The 14,542-nt window shown below is 48.8% G+C and overlaps 1 protein-coding gene across 3 annotated transcripts in view; it reads left to right on the top strand.

Moving 5' to 3' along the window:
• The window catches only part of LOC127567032 (RNA-binding motif, single-stranded-interacting protein 2-like), a 207,426-nt gene extending 197,088 nt beyond the window's left edge, over positions 1-10,338 (top strand). For 2 of the 3 annotated variants that reach the window (XM_052009662.1, XM_052009661.1), the window contains exons 12-14: positions 309-389; positions 5,406-5,493; positions 7,246-10,338. In XM_052009662.1, the coding sequence (XP_051865622.1) occupies positions 309-389; positions 5,406-5,486 (162 nt within the window). In that variant the 3' untranslated portion in view covers positions 5,487-5,493; positions 7,246-10,338. The remainder of the gene's footprint in view (positions 1-308; positions 390-5,405; positions 5,494-7,245) is intronic. The other variant, XM_052009664.1, reaches the window with a different exon arrangement.
• Positions 10,339-14,542: the final 4,204 nt, after the last annotated feature.

The raw sequence follows: 14,542 nt of genomic DNA, 5'->3' as shown, positions 1-14,542 counted from the left end.
TATCCAGATAGGATGCTTTCTATGGCGCATCAGTAAAAATTGGTGATGCTCAACATGTAGATATTTGCCAAGAAAAAAAATAGAATATTTGTCATTCAGATTTCCTTCCCTGCCCCTTTACCGTTCTCCTCTCCCTGAGGTAGAACTCTGTGCTGGTATTCACTCCCAGTGGGACACTAAAGGTTGCGATGTAATCTGCCTCAATGTTAACTATTTGTGACCAGAATAGAGAAACGAGGGTATATCTGTGGAGGTTTATTTCCTCAGATTGCTTGTAATAACCAACTTGTTTCTGCATCCTTTTCCAGTACATGCCAGCCACCACGGCAATACAAGGGACGTACATTCCCCAGTACAACCCAATGCCTCCCTCCAACGTGTCTGTTGAGGTAAGCCCACTCACCGCCTTGTCTCGTGAGGTGGCCGTTTCTCCCATCATGCTCGTGCCAGCTCTGTGCTGGGCCGATACCAAACGGATCCCATCGCAAGTTGCCCTGAATAATTACCCTCCGCCGCCTTCAGGTCTCCCCTCTTGGGTTCTCATCCCTGATCCATCTGTGCTGTACACTTCCCACGGCCATCGTGTCCTCTCCACACCAGGGTGCCCGAAAGCGGAACCGCTGTGTAACCCACGATAAATGGAGCCCGATTCATTCAGAGCAAGCACTGTCAAAATGCTTGTGGCTTGTAGCCTTCCGCCATCCCAGGTTACACAGAGAGTCATGCAGCCATACAGCATGGAAGCAGGCCCTTCGGCCCAACTGGTCCATGCTGACCAAGTCGTCCACCAAGCTCGTCCCATTTGCCCGTAGCCCTCTGAACCCCTCCTATCCGTGTACCTGTCCAAGTGTCTTTTAAATGTTTACTAAACGCTATTTAAATGTACCCAACGCAAACCCGTAACATCACGTCCCTTGCCCTCCTGGGTGGTAATAGCAGAACTGTGGACGGTTTAAGCCCACGCCTATGAAGGGTCCACTGATTGTGGCTCAGTGGTGTGGCACTGGCTCTGAGTCAGGAGGTCGTGTGTTCAAGTCCTACTCCCAAGCTCCTGGTGGTGTGTGGTGCTTCACCTCTGCAAGTGTGGCTCTCTGGAAGAGATATTAAACTGAAGCCCTCACAGGTAAAAAGATCCTATGGTGCTATTTTAAAAGAAAAGTGGGAACTTTCTTGTTGGAGTCCTAGCAATCAGCATCACTAAAGCACAGATTACCGGTTGTATTGGATGGCCATTGGTGGATCTTGCTGTGCACACGTTGGCTACCGGGTTTCCCACATTACAACAGTGGACTACACTTCAGTACGGTGTTGGCTGTGAAGCGCTTTGGCATGCTGGCAATAGTGTTTTTTGCCTTTTCTCTGTTGGACCTTTGTCATTGTCAGTTTGGGCAGCACGTAAACATGGCCCTCAGTGACCTCCGGAACCCCTGCAGCCAGGATACAGTCACCTGGGCCCTCCCCCAGCCCTACCCCGGGGCTCGTGTGTCGCTGTGGCTGGCGTCACGTGAAGCAACTGGCAGCTCACGGCACCCAGACTGGGAGGCACTAACCGCACTGTGTCCGAGCTGCTCAAACTGACAACCCCACTTCTGGCGATAGTAATGGGCCTTGTCTTAGTGTGTGTGTGTGGGTGTGTGTGTGTTGTGTGTGTGTGGGTGTGTTGTGTGTGCGTGGGTGTGTTGTGTGTGGGTGTTTGTGTGGTGTGTGTATGAGTGTGTGTGCATGAGTGTGTGTGTGTGTGTGTGTGTGTGTGTGTGTGTGTGGTGAGGGTGTGTGATGTATGTGAGTGTGACATGTGAGCATTGTGTGAGTGTGAGCATATGTGTGTGGTGTGTTCATGTGCACGTTTTTTGTGAGTGTATGGTGTGCATGTGTGCTGTGTGTATGCCGGTGGCGTGTATGTGTTTGTGTGGGTATATGGTGTGCATGTTGTAAGCTGCATGTGGTAGTAATGGGCCTTGTTGTGTGGTGTGTGTGGTGTGTGTGTGTGTGTGTGTGTGTTGTGTGTGTGTGTGTGTGTGTGTGTGTGTGCGCGCGTGTGTGTGTGTGGTATTTGTGGCTGTCTGTGTGTAGGTGTGTGTCGTATGGGGTGGGGTATGGCTTTGGCATTGGTGTGTGTGTGTGTGTGTGTGTGTGTGTGTGTGTGTGTGTGTGTGTGTGTGTGTGTGTGTGTGAGACAGTCGTATGGTCATGCAGCACAGAAACAGGCCCTTCAGCCCTCTGTGTCCTTGCCAACATTCAACTACCATGGACATTAATCCCATTTACCATGTGTTCCAAATTCCCAATCACCCTCTCATCAGATTCCATCCAACCCCTTAACCCTTACCTTGCACCAGTGCCCTCTGGTTATGGACACCTCTGCTCTACCATCTACGCAATCTCTGCCCCCTCATAACTTTGTAAATCTCAGTCAGGTCCCCCCTCAGCCTCCTCTGAGGAAAACAGACCCAGCCTATCCAGTCTCTGCTCATGACTGAGACGCTCCATCCCAGGCAACATCCCAGTGAATCTCCTCTGCACCCTCTCCGGTGCAGTCACATCCAACAGTGTGGTGAACAGAACTCCAACTGTGGCCTGAGCAGTGTTTTATGAAGTTGTACCATAACCTCCCTGCTCTTTGCCCTCCATAATGACAGCAAGTATCCATATGCCTTCCTCACCACATTATCCACACCTTCAGGGATCCATGGACTTGTACACCGAGGTCCCTCTCTTCCTCAGTACTCCCGAGGGCCCCACCATTCATTGTGTCCAACCCTGATTAGTCCTCACAAAGGTGCACCACCCTGCATTTATCAGAATTAAATTCTACCTTCTCCTCACTAGCAACTACACTACCGACTTTCGTGTCATCTGCAAAATACACTAATCATGCCCTCTGCATGCACATCCAAATCATCATGTGTATTACAAACAGCAAGGGTCCCACCACTGATCACAGGCTTCCAATCACAAAAACAACCTTCCACCATCACCCTCTGCCTCCCGTTGCCAAACCAATGTTGAATCTATCTTGCCCCGAATCCTATGACTCTTAACATTTGGACCCATCTCATATGAAGGACCTTGTTATCTCTTTGAAAAATTCAATCAATTGAGGGACAGGATCTCTCCCTAAAGAAATCAAAGGCCATAAGGACATAGCAGCAGAATTCGGCCATTCGGCCCATCGAGTCCTGCTCTGCCATTCAATCCTGGCTGATTTTTTCTTTCTCAACCTCATTCTCCCGCCTTCTCCCCACAACCCTTAACCCCCTCGCCGATCGAGAACCTATCCACCTCGGCGTCAAGTGCACCCAATGACTTGGCCTCCACCGCCCTTCGAGGCAACGAATTCCACACATTCACCGCCCTCTGGCTGAAGAAATTCCTCCTCATCTCTGTTCTAAAGGGACGTCCCTTTATTCTGAGGCCGTGCCCTCGGATCCTGGACTCTCCCACTACTGGAAACATCCTCTCCACATCCGCCCTACCCAGGCCTTTCAGTGTCCAGGAGGTTTCAATGAGATTCCATCCCCCCGCCATCCTTCTGAACTCCATCGAGTACAGGCCCAGAGACATCAAACACTCTTCATATGTCAAACCTTTCATTCCCAGGATCATTCTTGTGAACCTCCTCTGGACTCTCTCCATTCAGGACATTAATGTTCAGACCATCTCTATCCCTTCCTATAATTACTTTGAAACTTGCAGAGTTATGGTCACTATCTTCGAAAGGCTGTCCCACTGACACTGCCCCAGTTTCATTCCCTAAGAATCCGTCCAGTATCTCCCCTAGGTCTATCCACACACCACCTCGAAAAGCTCTCCTGGATGCACTTTAAAAATTCCACCCCCCAATACACCTTTCACACTAAAGTGATCCCTGTTAATACTGGCAAACCCTCCCACCACCACAACCCTGTAGAACACTACAGCACAGTACAGGCCCTTCGGCCCACAATGTTGTGCCGACATTTTATCCTGCTCTGAGATCTATCTAACCCTTCCCTCCCACATAGCCCTCCATTTCTCTATCATTCATGTGTCTGAGAGTCTCCCAAATGTCCCTAATGTATCTGCCCCCCACCACCTCTGCCGGCAGTGCGTTCCACGCACCCACCACTCTCTGTAAAAAACTTACCCCTGACATCCCCCTTATACCTTCCTCCAATCACCTTAAAATTATGTCCCCTCGTGTTAGCCATTGTCGCCCTGGGGAAAAGTCTCTGACTGTCCACTCGATCTACACCTCTCATCATCTCTCCGTTACATCTACATCCTCTATCACCCCCCTTTTTGTTCCCAAGCTCTACCCATTTGAAGAGCCTTCTCAGATATCCTGCCTTATTACCTCAGTAATGGACTCCTTAATCGACATTGCAGTGCCTCCTATTTTGCATTCTCCCTCAGTCACACCTGAAGATTCGAGATCCTGGAATGTTGAGCTGCCAGTCCTGTCCTTCTCTGCGATTGCAACAATATCATATTCCCATGTGCTGACCCCCACCCCCGGTTCATCTGCCTTACTAATCAAATACCTCGCATTAAACTATTTGCAATTCAGCCTTGCATTCCTCGCATGTGCCTTATCACGTCCACGTCTGCTGTGCCTGCTGGAGTGACTTCGTTTCCCTTCCTACTCTTGTGTGCTTGTGCGTAGGTGGGTGTGGGGTGTAACTGTGGTGTGTGTGTGTGTGTGTGTGTGTGTATGCAGTGTGGGTGTGCATGTGTGAATGTTTACAGTGAATGTGCGTGTGGGTGAAGAGCATGTGTGGTCTCTGTCTCTACTTGTTTGCACATACATGTATGTGGGTGTGTGTGTGTGTGTGTGAAGGTGTGTGTGTGAGGGTGTGTGTGTGTGAGGGTGTGTGTGTGTGTGTGTGTGTGTGTGAGGGTGTGTGTGTGTGTGTGTGTGAGGGTGTGTGTGTGAGGTTGTGTGTGAGGGTGTGTGTGTGAGGGTGTGTGTGTGTCAGGGTGTGTGTGTGTCAGGGTGTGTGTGTCAGGGTGTCGGTGTGAGTACCTGCATGTGTGTGTCCTTGTGAGTGTGTGGGTGTGATTAAGTGGTTGTGTGTGTGCTTGTATGAGGATGTGTGAGTGTGTTTGTATGGGTGTGTGTGAGAGAGTGTGTAAGTGTGTATGCGTGTCTGTGTGTGCGTGTGAGTGAGCGTGTTGGTTTGAGCATGAGTGTGGATATGTATGTGTAAGCGTGTTGGCTTGTGTGAGTGAGCGTGATTGTTGGCTTGTGCGTGAGTGTGTTGCTTTGAGTGTGTGTGAGTGTGAGAGCGCGGTGCAAGTGAGTGTGATCATCCTTCAGATCTCGCTCAGCCCTCATTGTTCCCTCCCCCTCCCCTCCATCACCGCTGTGAGCGAGTCTGGATGGCTTACCGTATGAGTGACAGCTTCATCTTTTCCCATTGCAGGAACCCAGTGGCCAGCAGCAGCAGGTTGCTATGGAAACGTCCTCTGAACCTGCAAGCTATTCCTACCAGCACAGCAAGTAAACTTGAGGTACCACTCACCTTGGCACAGACGCTCTGCCACCCCTGCTCTGCTTTGCCTCTATCCTCCCATTTTCCAACCACCTGCTCCAGCTCCCTTCATCACTTCCACACCCCATATCTCCATCTTCCTCTACCAACACCACTGACCACAAAAGTCCAGGACAGGGGGCCTCGCCTTGTAGTCTGGTTTCCTCCTGACGCCAAGACACCTGCCCTCGCCAACTTCAGGGCCGGGCTGGTGGCCGACCAGGAAATTTCCTGTGCGTGCAACTTTTATCCCATATCCTCAGTCCCCCCCCCCCCCCCCCCCCCCCCCCAACCCAACCGAAGGATTTCCAGCCGCTGGACAAGGAACGATGGGCGTAGACGAGCTTACCACACTTCTGATCACGAGCCCTCTCGCCACGAGCCCTTTTTTGGTCTGGGAGTCTGCACGGCCTTTTCGAGGGGCAAAGGCAGGAGGCAAAGGCAAAGAGAAGAGACTGCAGCTTAGCTGTAGGAGTCACAGAGCTCGGACCTCAGCACCTTGACCTCCTTCCTCTCCTGCACATCTATAGTGTAGTCACTGTTGTAGTGTGGTCCGGTTTGATGCTATGATACAGGTGGATTTATTGGAGTACATTTGGGCACCAAACCCTAAAGCTAACCATCGAAATCGGGCACAGAGCTGGGTGAGGGGGGCATTCTTGACCACCAGGCCTGAGTTTGTCATGGTCCAAATCTTGGATCGGAAGAGTAGTCCCTTAGCTGATGCAGTTACCAGAGTTACTGAGCTTGTACTGAAATTTCAACAAACCGACAAGAAGTCTTTGCGAGGCAGTGAGGTTACAGCAGCCACTCTCACCCAGACACTTGGGCAAGGTTCCAGGGTGTGGGAACGTGGCTCCCGTGTATCCACATACCAGCTTGGGGTTTGCTGGTGGTCAGAGTTCAAACCCCATCCAACTCAGGTTGCAGAGTTGGAGACACAAGAGACGGCAGACACTGGAATCCAGAGCAACAAACAACCCGCTGGAGGAACTCAGTGGGTCGAGCAGCATCTGTGGGGGGGAAAGGAACTGTCGACCTTTCAGGACTAATGCGGGGTTTTGACCTGAAACGTCGACAATTCCTTCCCCCCACAGATGCTGCCCGACCCGCTGAGTTCCCTCCAGCAGATCATAAGTTGTAGAGTTGAATTGGATCAACACACTCTGTCAGCGTGCAAACCGATAGGTTGTCGTCGAAGTCCAACTGGTTCATTAATATCCTTTGCAAGGAGAAGCTGCCCCAACTTCAGGGAACTTAACTGGGGAAGGGTGGTGAAAGAAAGCGATCAGAGGGCAAGGAAGCCCATTAGTGCTAATGGAGGAGGAATACTCAGCCAACACCCCTACCTCTCTCCCTCTCTCTCAAAAACAAGCCAGCCATCGGTTTGCCCAAATGTATTTAACATCTTTCTTTCTCACGGTGGCGCAGCGGGTAGAGCCGCTGCCTCACAGCTCCAGAGACCCAAGTTCGATCCCGACCTCGGGCGCTGTCTGTGCGGAGTTTGCGTGTTCTCCCTGTGACCGCGTGGGTTTCCTCCCATGCCCCAAAGCATGTGGGTCGGTAGGTTAATTGGCGGCTGTAAATTGCCCTTAGTGTGTAGGTGAGGGCTAGGATCTGGGGAGGGGTTGATGGCAATGTGGGGAGAGTGAAAAAAAAGATGAGTGTAGATGGTCAGCATGAACTCGATTTTGACTATGACGTCTATGACCTACGGCCTCTTTCCTTACAGATGTGAGACTGAGAACGTGAAAGAATCAGCTCTCCTGAATCGCTGTGAACCAGAAACCCAAACTGCTCTGGAGGGGGAAAATACAAAGAGAAATTTTTTGCACAAGATTTGGAAACAAAAAAAAAACACACACAAAAGCTTTTCCTTTTATTTGTAAGACATTCAACAAAGAAAGAAAAAAAAAACACAGCTATTTTGATAAACTTTCTACTTCAGTTTAAGCAGGCATACCAAACCGGTGGCAGAATGTGGAAAAGAGGTTTATTTTGATACAGGAAAGAGAGCTTATTTTTTTGGAAGTGCATCTATTGCAAATCATTATTTAAGCATTCTGAAACTGCTCAGAGTGAGAGAGGAGAAGATTACACATCAAATGTCTTTTTAACAGTGATTAGTTTTTTTTTGGTTTTGTAAAATATCCAGGTTCTGGCCTTCACTTGGTGAAAGCTTTGGCCATGTACAGTTGCGATCTTACAATGATTTGATTTATCTGTTGCTGCAATTGCAATGCTGTGGTGTTTAGTGCAATTTCAGGTTTCTCCTTTTTAATGACCTCTGTGGGAACACGCTAACAGAAAATCAAAAGAAAACACAACTTCAAATTACTGCTTCTCTTCATTGCTCCTTTACAAATTCACCCTCCCTCCCCTCACAGATTCAATAACAATTGTCACCGTGATTACACTTTTAAACGGTGGCCTCCATTTATAAAAAAGTGGCTTCAAGGACCGAGTTAAGGATCTCCAGCCTTGAAAGTGGATCGAGTTCCCAAGCCGTAAAGGAGGCCATTCAGCCCGAAACATTCAGCCTGTTTTGACTGATGCCGCACACCTGCCTTTTCACCAGCACCAACCCTCCCTGCACCTCCTTCCTTTCCCAGGACATACCCCTTGGGAAGTTACTATTGAGTCTCCCGTTGCATCTCGTTGCATTTTAACAATTCTTACCTGACCTCCACCATCACCACAGTCCCCTCATGGGTAAAATTGGCACAAAGGAAGCCTCCGACCAGTAACTGTTAGCACCACTGCACAATGCCTCTGGGATTTCACAGGGTGAGACTTATGACCTCGATGCCCAACAGCTTCAGAGAGGAATCGTAGTGCTCCACCCAGCGGGAGCCTTTGGGATTTGACTGGCTGCCGTAAAGGGAGGCACCAGCAAACTAATAGATTAAAGGGGCTTTCCTTGACAACTTATTACAAAGGGTCTCCTTGGGTCTGAGCTGAGTGGCTCCGCTATATTTTAAAAGGAAGCAGAAAGCTTCTTAAAGAGTGAACCATTAACCGGAGACAGGAAAGGATCATGCTCACTCAGAAAGCCAGATAGAATTCCAGTGTTAAAGGCCCTCATGTTGGTCTTGGTGCCTTTATGCATTGTGGAGGGGAATTATCCAGATATGAAGCCCATTCCAACCATGGCCCGTGCTGGTAAGTTTATCGTGGATTGCCCTCTGCTATTTTAAGTAAGACAACAATAAACAAGTGGTAATGCTGACCTCTCTGCAATTCTCAATATTCATCAAACCCCATCATTGAAAGTGGGAGTTGCTTCTAAATTTGTTGTTGGGAGCGGCAGGGAGAATTGTGTGAGTTTTCTTGTGGTCCCTGTTAAACAACTCACTGCCTTTGACTTTGCAGGTTTTGAGTAACAAACCGAAAGGTAAATGTAAGCCGTGCCTTTTAATCACTCAAGGGCAGTGCAGCTGCTTAGAATAATCCATTTGGAAGAATGCAATTAGTTTAAGGGATTTGAATGGGAGCAAAACGATGCCCGCAGAGACTCACAGTGTGAGGAAGCAGTCAGCTCATTTTAAAGTTGCTCCTGTTAAATTGTTCATCGACAGCTAGCTGATCAAAGACCATACAGTGAAAAGAAAACTGTATGTGCATGGATCAGTCAGGTAGCTTTGGTCTGTGTCTGGGTATAGTTGGCAGGTGACCATAGTAACCACCCGTGCTAGATTACTGGAGAGTACCTGGCGCTCTATGTAACCTGATTTCGGACAGTACCCTCTGTGAAGGACAGGATGGGAAGTGTGTGGGCACGTACACACACACCTGCCTGTGAGAGGCACGGCCACAGGATGGAGCCCTTTCACTTTCTGAGCCTGCAGCTGTGAGCTCCAATCAACTACACTGCAAACCAACTCACACGTACATTTCTTTGTCAACTTAAAGGTGACATTCCCAGCAGGGAATAAATATAGAACGTGGAACAGTACAGCACAGGAGCAGGCCCTTCGGCCCACAGTGTTGTGCTGAACGAATTAAACTAGTAATTAAATGCCTAGCTAAACTAGTCCCTTCTGCCTACACAGTGTCCACATCTCTCCATTCTCTGCACATTCATATGTCTATCTAACAGCCTCTTAAACCCCTCTATCGTATCTGCCTCCACCCCCACCCCTGGCAGCACATTCCAGACACCCACCACTCTCTGTGTTAAAAAAAACTTCTCATTTGGCTTACCTCCTCTCACCTTACGTGCATGCCCTCTAGTATTAGATATTTCAACCTTGGGGAAAAAGATACCAGCTGTCTACTCTATCTACACCTCTCATAATCTTATAAACTTCTATCAGGTCTCCCCTCAGCCTCTTCCAAGTTTGTCCAACCTCTCCTTATCATACATGCCCTCTAATCCAGACAGTGTTCTGCGAAGCCTCTTCTGCACCCTGTCCAAAGCCGCCACATCCTTCCTGTAATGGGGCGACCAGAACTGAATGCAATACTCCAGATGCGGCCTAACCAGAGTTTTATAAAGTCGCAACATAACTTCCCGACTCTCGAACTCAATGCCGTGACGAATAAAAGCAAGCATGTCGTACGCCTTCTTCACCACCCTGTGCAGCCACTTTCATGGAGCTATGGACTTGGACCCCAAGATCCCTCTGTACATCAATCCTGTTGCTGCAATTAACTGCGAAATTTTGATTTTTTTTTCAAAGAAAACAATGAAAATTTAAGTTTAAAGAGGTTTCCCTTTAAAACTTGCATTGAGATACTGTCCATATATCGAGATGGCCTGTGCTGCAAATGACTTATTTTTAACACAGGCTTTAGCATCGGGCCGGAGGTCGTGGGTTCAGTCCCCTCTGGGACTGGAGCATGAGATCCAGGCCAAGGACAGTGCAGATCTGAGGCCACTTGGCCTGTCGCTTTGGCTGCTGGCTCTCTCGAGTCGTTAAACCGAGGTTCCAGCTGCTCATTAGAGCACGCACAAAAGAGCCTGTGGAGAGCAAGGAGCTCCCTCAGCAACCTGGCCATCAAATGCAGGGAAGACTTTGTGTGGCCCTTGTTCTGTGCAGACCTGCTGGTAAGGCAGTGTTTGTTGGGTGAGTACCCAAGTCCTGCAAGTTTGGTCTCCATCCTCTGTGGGAGAACACCCGGCAAATTGACCCATGTGTCATCCTGGCCCGACCTCACCAATAGCACTTCCATTTACCAAGGGCGCGGGACCAAGGGCTGCAAAATGGGATTGGTCAGCACAGACATCTCATGCCTTCTCCTGCAAATCCACAGTGCCCCACTGCCAATTAATTCCCCACCATTTGCCCTCTCCCTTTAAAATGAAGTGGGGTCAGGAGTTTCAAACCTCCTTATTCCCCTGTTCCCATGGTCACACACATGACAGTTGCACCCAAAATCCCATTGAAAGTGCCCCATTTAACTTGAACGCGTTCGACATGCATGAGTCACCAGAAACTACAAGACTTTTTAACCTCCTATAGAACCTCCCGACCACTCAGCTCTCCATCGCTCACTTTAACCTCCCTTCCCCTCAAAATGAATTCACAGTCGGGACACAGGAGACCGCAGATGCTGGAATCTGGAGCAATGAGCAGTCTGCTGGAGGAACTCAGCGGGTCGAGCATCATCTGTGAGGGAGGGAAGGAGTAAGTCCTGATGAAAGATCTCGACCCGGGTCGATGGTTCCTTCCTCCACGCCCCCCCCCCACCCCCCAACACAGATGCTGCTTGACCTGCTGAGCCCCTCCAGCAGACTGTGAATTCATGGTGGGATTGCTTTGTGTGAATGAGACACTATCCCTTCCCCACCACACTAAAAATTAAGCAAAGACGTTCCACATTCACTGACCAATTTTCACCAGGGTGAAAGCAAAATACTGCTCAAAATAAAATGCTCAAAAGCCTCAGCTGGTGAGGGCAGAGAGAGAAACGACACACAGGTCACCAACCTGAAGTGTTAGCCCTCTTTCCCTCTCCACGGATGCTAACCGACCTCCTGAGTTTTATTCGCAATTCTCAAAATCCAAAAAAGAAGTAACATTCATTCTTTTCTGCGTCTCCCTCTCTACTTTTCCAGTCTTTGGAAGGGGAATCAATACTCTTCGACATGTGTAAAAAAAAAATCCTTTTAAACAATTGTAGAGGTTGTATGCATCAGCATATAACCACAAAGGATCAAGGATAAGGAAGCATCTAATTTAAAGTTGTGTTCTTGATTTTTTCTCTCTCTCTGCTACCTGGGCTTCTTTAATGAACATGCTTTTTTTTTTGCCCTAGATTTATAGGTAGCTTTAAGATGCAGATATATTTACGTGTATGTGTGTGTGAGTGTATGCGTGTGTGTGTGTGTGCGCGCGTGTGAGTGTGTGTGTGCGTGCGTGTGCATGCGTGTTTTTGTTTTAAAAAGACTAATGCGAGCCATTGAACATTCTTCTAAAGCTTTGCGGGGAGCTTAGAACTGGTGTTGGCAGGGGCTAGGGCAGTTAGAGACATTGCTTTGCTATATTGCTGACTTTTTAAAAAGAATCAATTTAACTCTTAGTAGAAATGAAACACAAAGAAACTGCTTTAAATGAAATGTTTCAATTGAACACTTTTATAGATTTTTAGAGAGAGATGACACATCTTGACTTTCCTTTTTAAATGTGTTGATGAGGCTAGTTTTGTTGATGCTAACAGTCATGCATTGTTCTATTCTATGCTGAAAATAGTCTTTATTTGAATTATTTTTGTTTTGTTATGGAGAGTGGATGTGCTTGTATCGAGGCTCTCGCTCCCTTTTTCTAAAGTGAATGTTGTTCCTTAGTGTTGAGTCAGGCATCAATTTTGGATGAAAAGATATTGCGTTTGCCAGGTCCCGCACGGCGAGGTGTGAAGGCCCTCTCAGCGCGCCTGCCCTGTCCTTTGGTTCCCATCGGAGGCAACCAGGTTGGTTGAGGAAGGGCCCACGGGAACAGTGGGTGTATGGATGAGTTGTGGTGGGTCCCTATGAGTTCAGCCTACCAGGCCCATTTGGATTGTAGACTTAAACAGTGAGGAGGTGCATAGCATTCTCTCTGAGCTGAAGGTCGAATGTGACCCATCGACTCCTAACATTCCTTCTGGAATGGTACCCGGTCCGATGTAGGAGGGAGAGAGATGAGGGACAGTGACTCTTCACCGTCCCTCCAGATAAGGACTATCCAAAGCAATAGTTACCTCATACCACTGCAGACCCCTTCCCCCCCACCCCCCCCCCCCCCCCCCCCCGGCCATCACCATTTCACCCCCCCCCACACCCCATCTGCCCAAGCATGCCCCTCCCTTCACCACCCACCTCCCTTACATTAGCTCCTCCTCCCCATGCGATCCAACGGACAGGGGGCTTATGGAGTCACTGTACTAGGTAGCCACCAACAGGTGTGCGTGGTCACAATCAGCTGCTGCTCAGTGCCCCGGCCGCGCAGAGACTTCCTTGCCGAGCCGCAAGGCAGAAGGTTGGTGGCGGCAGTGGGTGTCTCTTTCCCGGAGCAGGACCCTGCGTCCACCCCCTCACCCACACCTGGTCTTACAATTACCGCAAACGATTTGACCCAAAATTGGTGCCTAGTTTCTGGTCAGGTGCAAAGCAATTGGCTGGTTACTCTCAGAGTGTTCTATTTACCAAAGATTCACCCATCCATTTCCATCCACCAGTCATTGAGGAAGCTTTATCTCCACTCCATTATATAGTTTTTGTCTGCATGTTGCTGGACTGCTTTACCGTGTTTCCTCTGAATCCAGGAACACCTTCGTGTACAGTCTCCGCTGCTATGGGTCACAACCATGAAGGAAATGTACTGTCTCTGGTTGTGCAACCACACACACACACACACACACACACACACACACTCACACACACACACACACACACACACACACTCACACACACACACACTCTCTCACACACTCATACGCACCACAAAAACCTACATAATACACACACTCATACACACCACAAAAACCTACATAATACACACACACTCATACACACCACAAAAACTTGCATGAATACACACACACACTTACACATACAAACACCTCACACACCAGACTTACATAATACACACGGCTCACACACATCACACCCTCACTCTCGCACACACACTCTCACCTCACATACACTCATACACACACATTCTCACACACATCTCACACCCACACTCTCACCTCACACTCTCTCATACACAAACTCTCACACACATTCTTTCACAGACACCTCACACTCTCATACACATACACCACACACACACACACAGCACAAACTTACATGAACACACATATACAGTCACACAAACACATACATCCTCACACACTAAGCTGTATTTTGAAACTATGAAATTCCTGATTGAATTCTGGGGTTGGGTTTTGGATGTGAGGATTGACCACTTACCACAGCCCAGGGCACAGGCTCGACTAACTTGGTAGCCCAGTCTCCTGGGCTGTTTCTTGCTCCTGGTGCAGGTAGAATTGGGAGTGAGTGCTCATTGCTGGAGGTTTCATCCTCCAAGTTAACCCTCTCCACCAATTCCGGAAGTGAAAGATCCGGTCACCCCTAACATCCTGTCCAGTTTTCTTTCCCTCTGCCGTTGCCACCAGAAGATGTAATAACCAGTTATCCCAGTCAGTTGCTGTTTGTGGAATCTTGCTGTGCACCTGCTGTGAACTACCACAAGGCACGAGACTAACGCAAGTTCCAGCTTCTCGAATCGTAGATCAGGAAGTTGATGATTTGCAGACTTTTTTTCAACAGAATCACCTCCAACTCAAAAGGCAACTCAACATCCATCACCGGCCAAGTTGTAGCTCTTAAACGCTGGCCCAGCCACTTGTTCTTTGGCCAAGCCCACACCCCGCTGGCTCCTTCGGTTTAGGCAAGGTCCTGGGTTACTTTCGGCCTTCCCTCCTCCTGATCTAGACGCTTTTGTCAACCACTCACAGGCATGGTCCATGATCGGGCCTCACTGAGCATAACTCTCTGCCATTGATAAATCGGACTGCACGCAGTCAGGCCTCGATTGTCTCGG

Source organism: Pristis pectinata, chromosome X (genome assembly GCF_009764475.1).
Source record: "Pristis pectinata isolate sPriPec2 chromosome X, sPriPec2.1.pri, whole genome shotgun sequence".
NCBI lineage: Eukaryota > Metazoa > Chordata > Chondrichthyes > Rhinopristiformes > Pristidae > Pristis > Pristis pectinata.
This window is presented reverse-complemented; position numbering and strand designations above follow the sequence as displayed.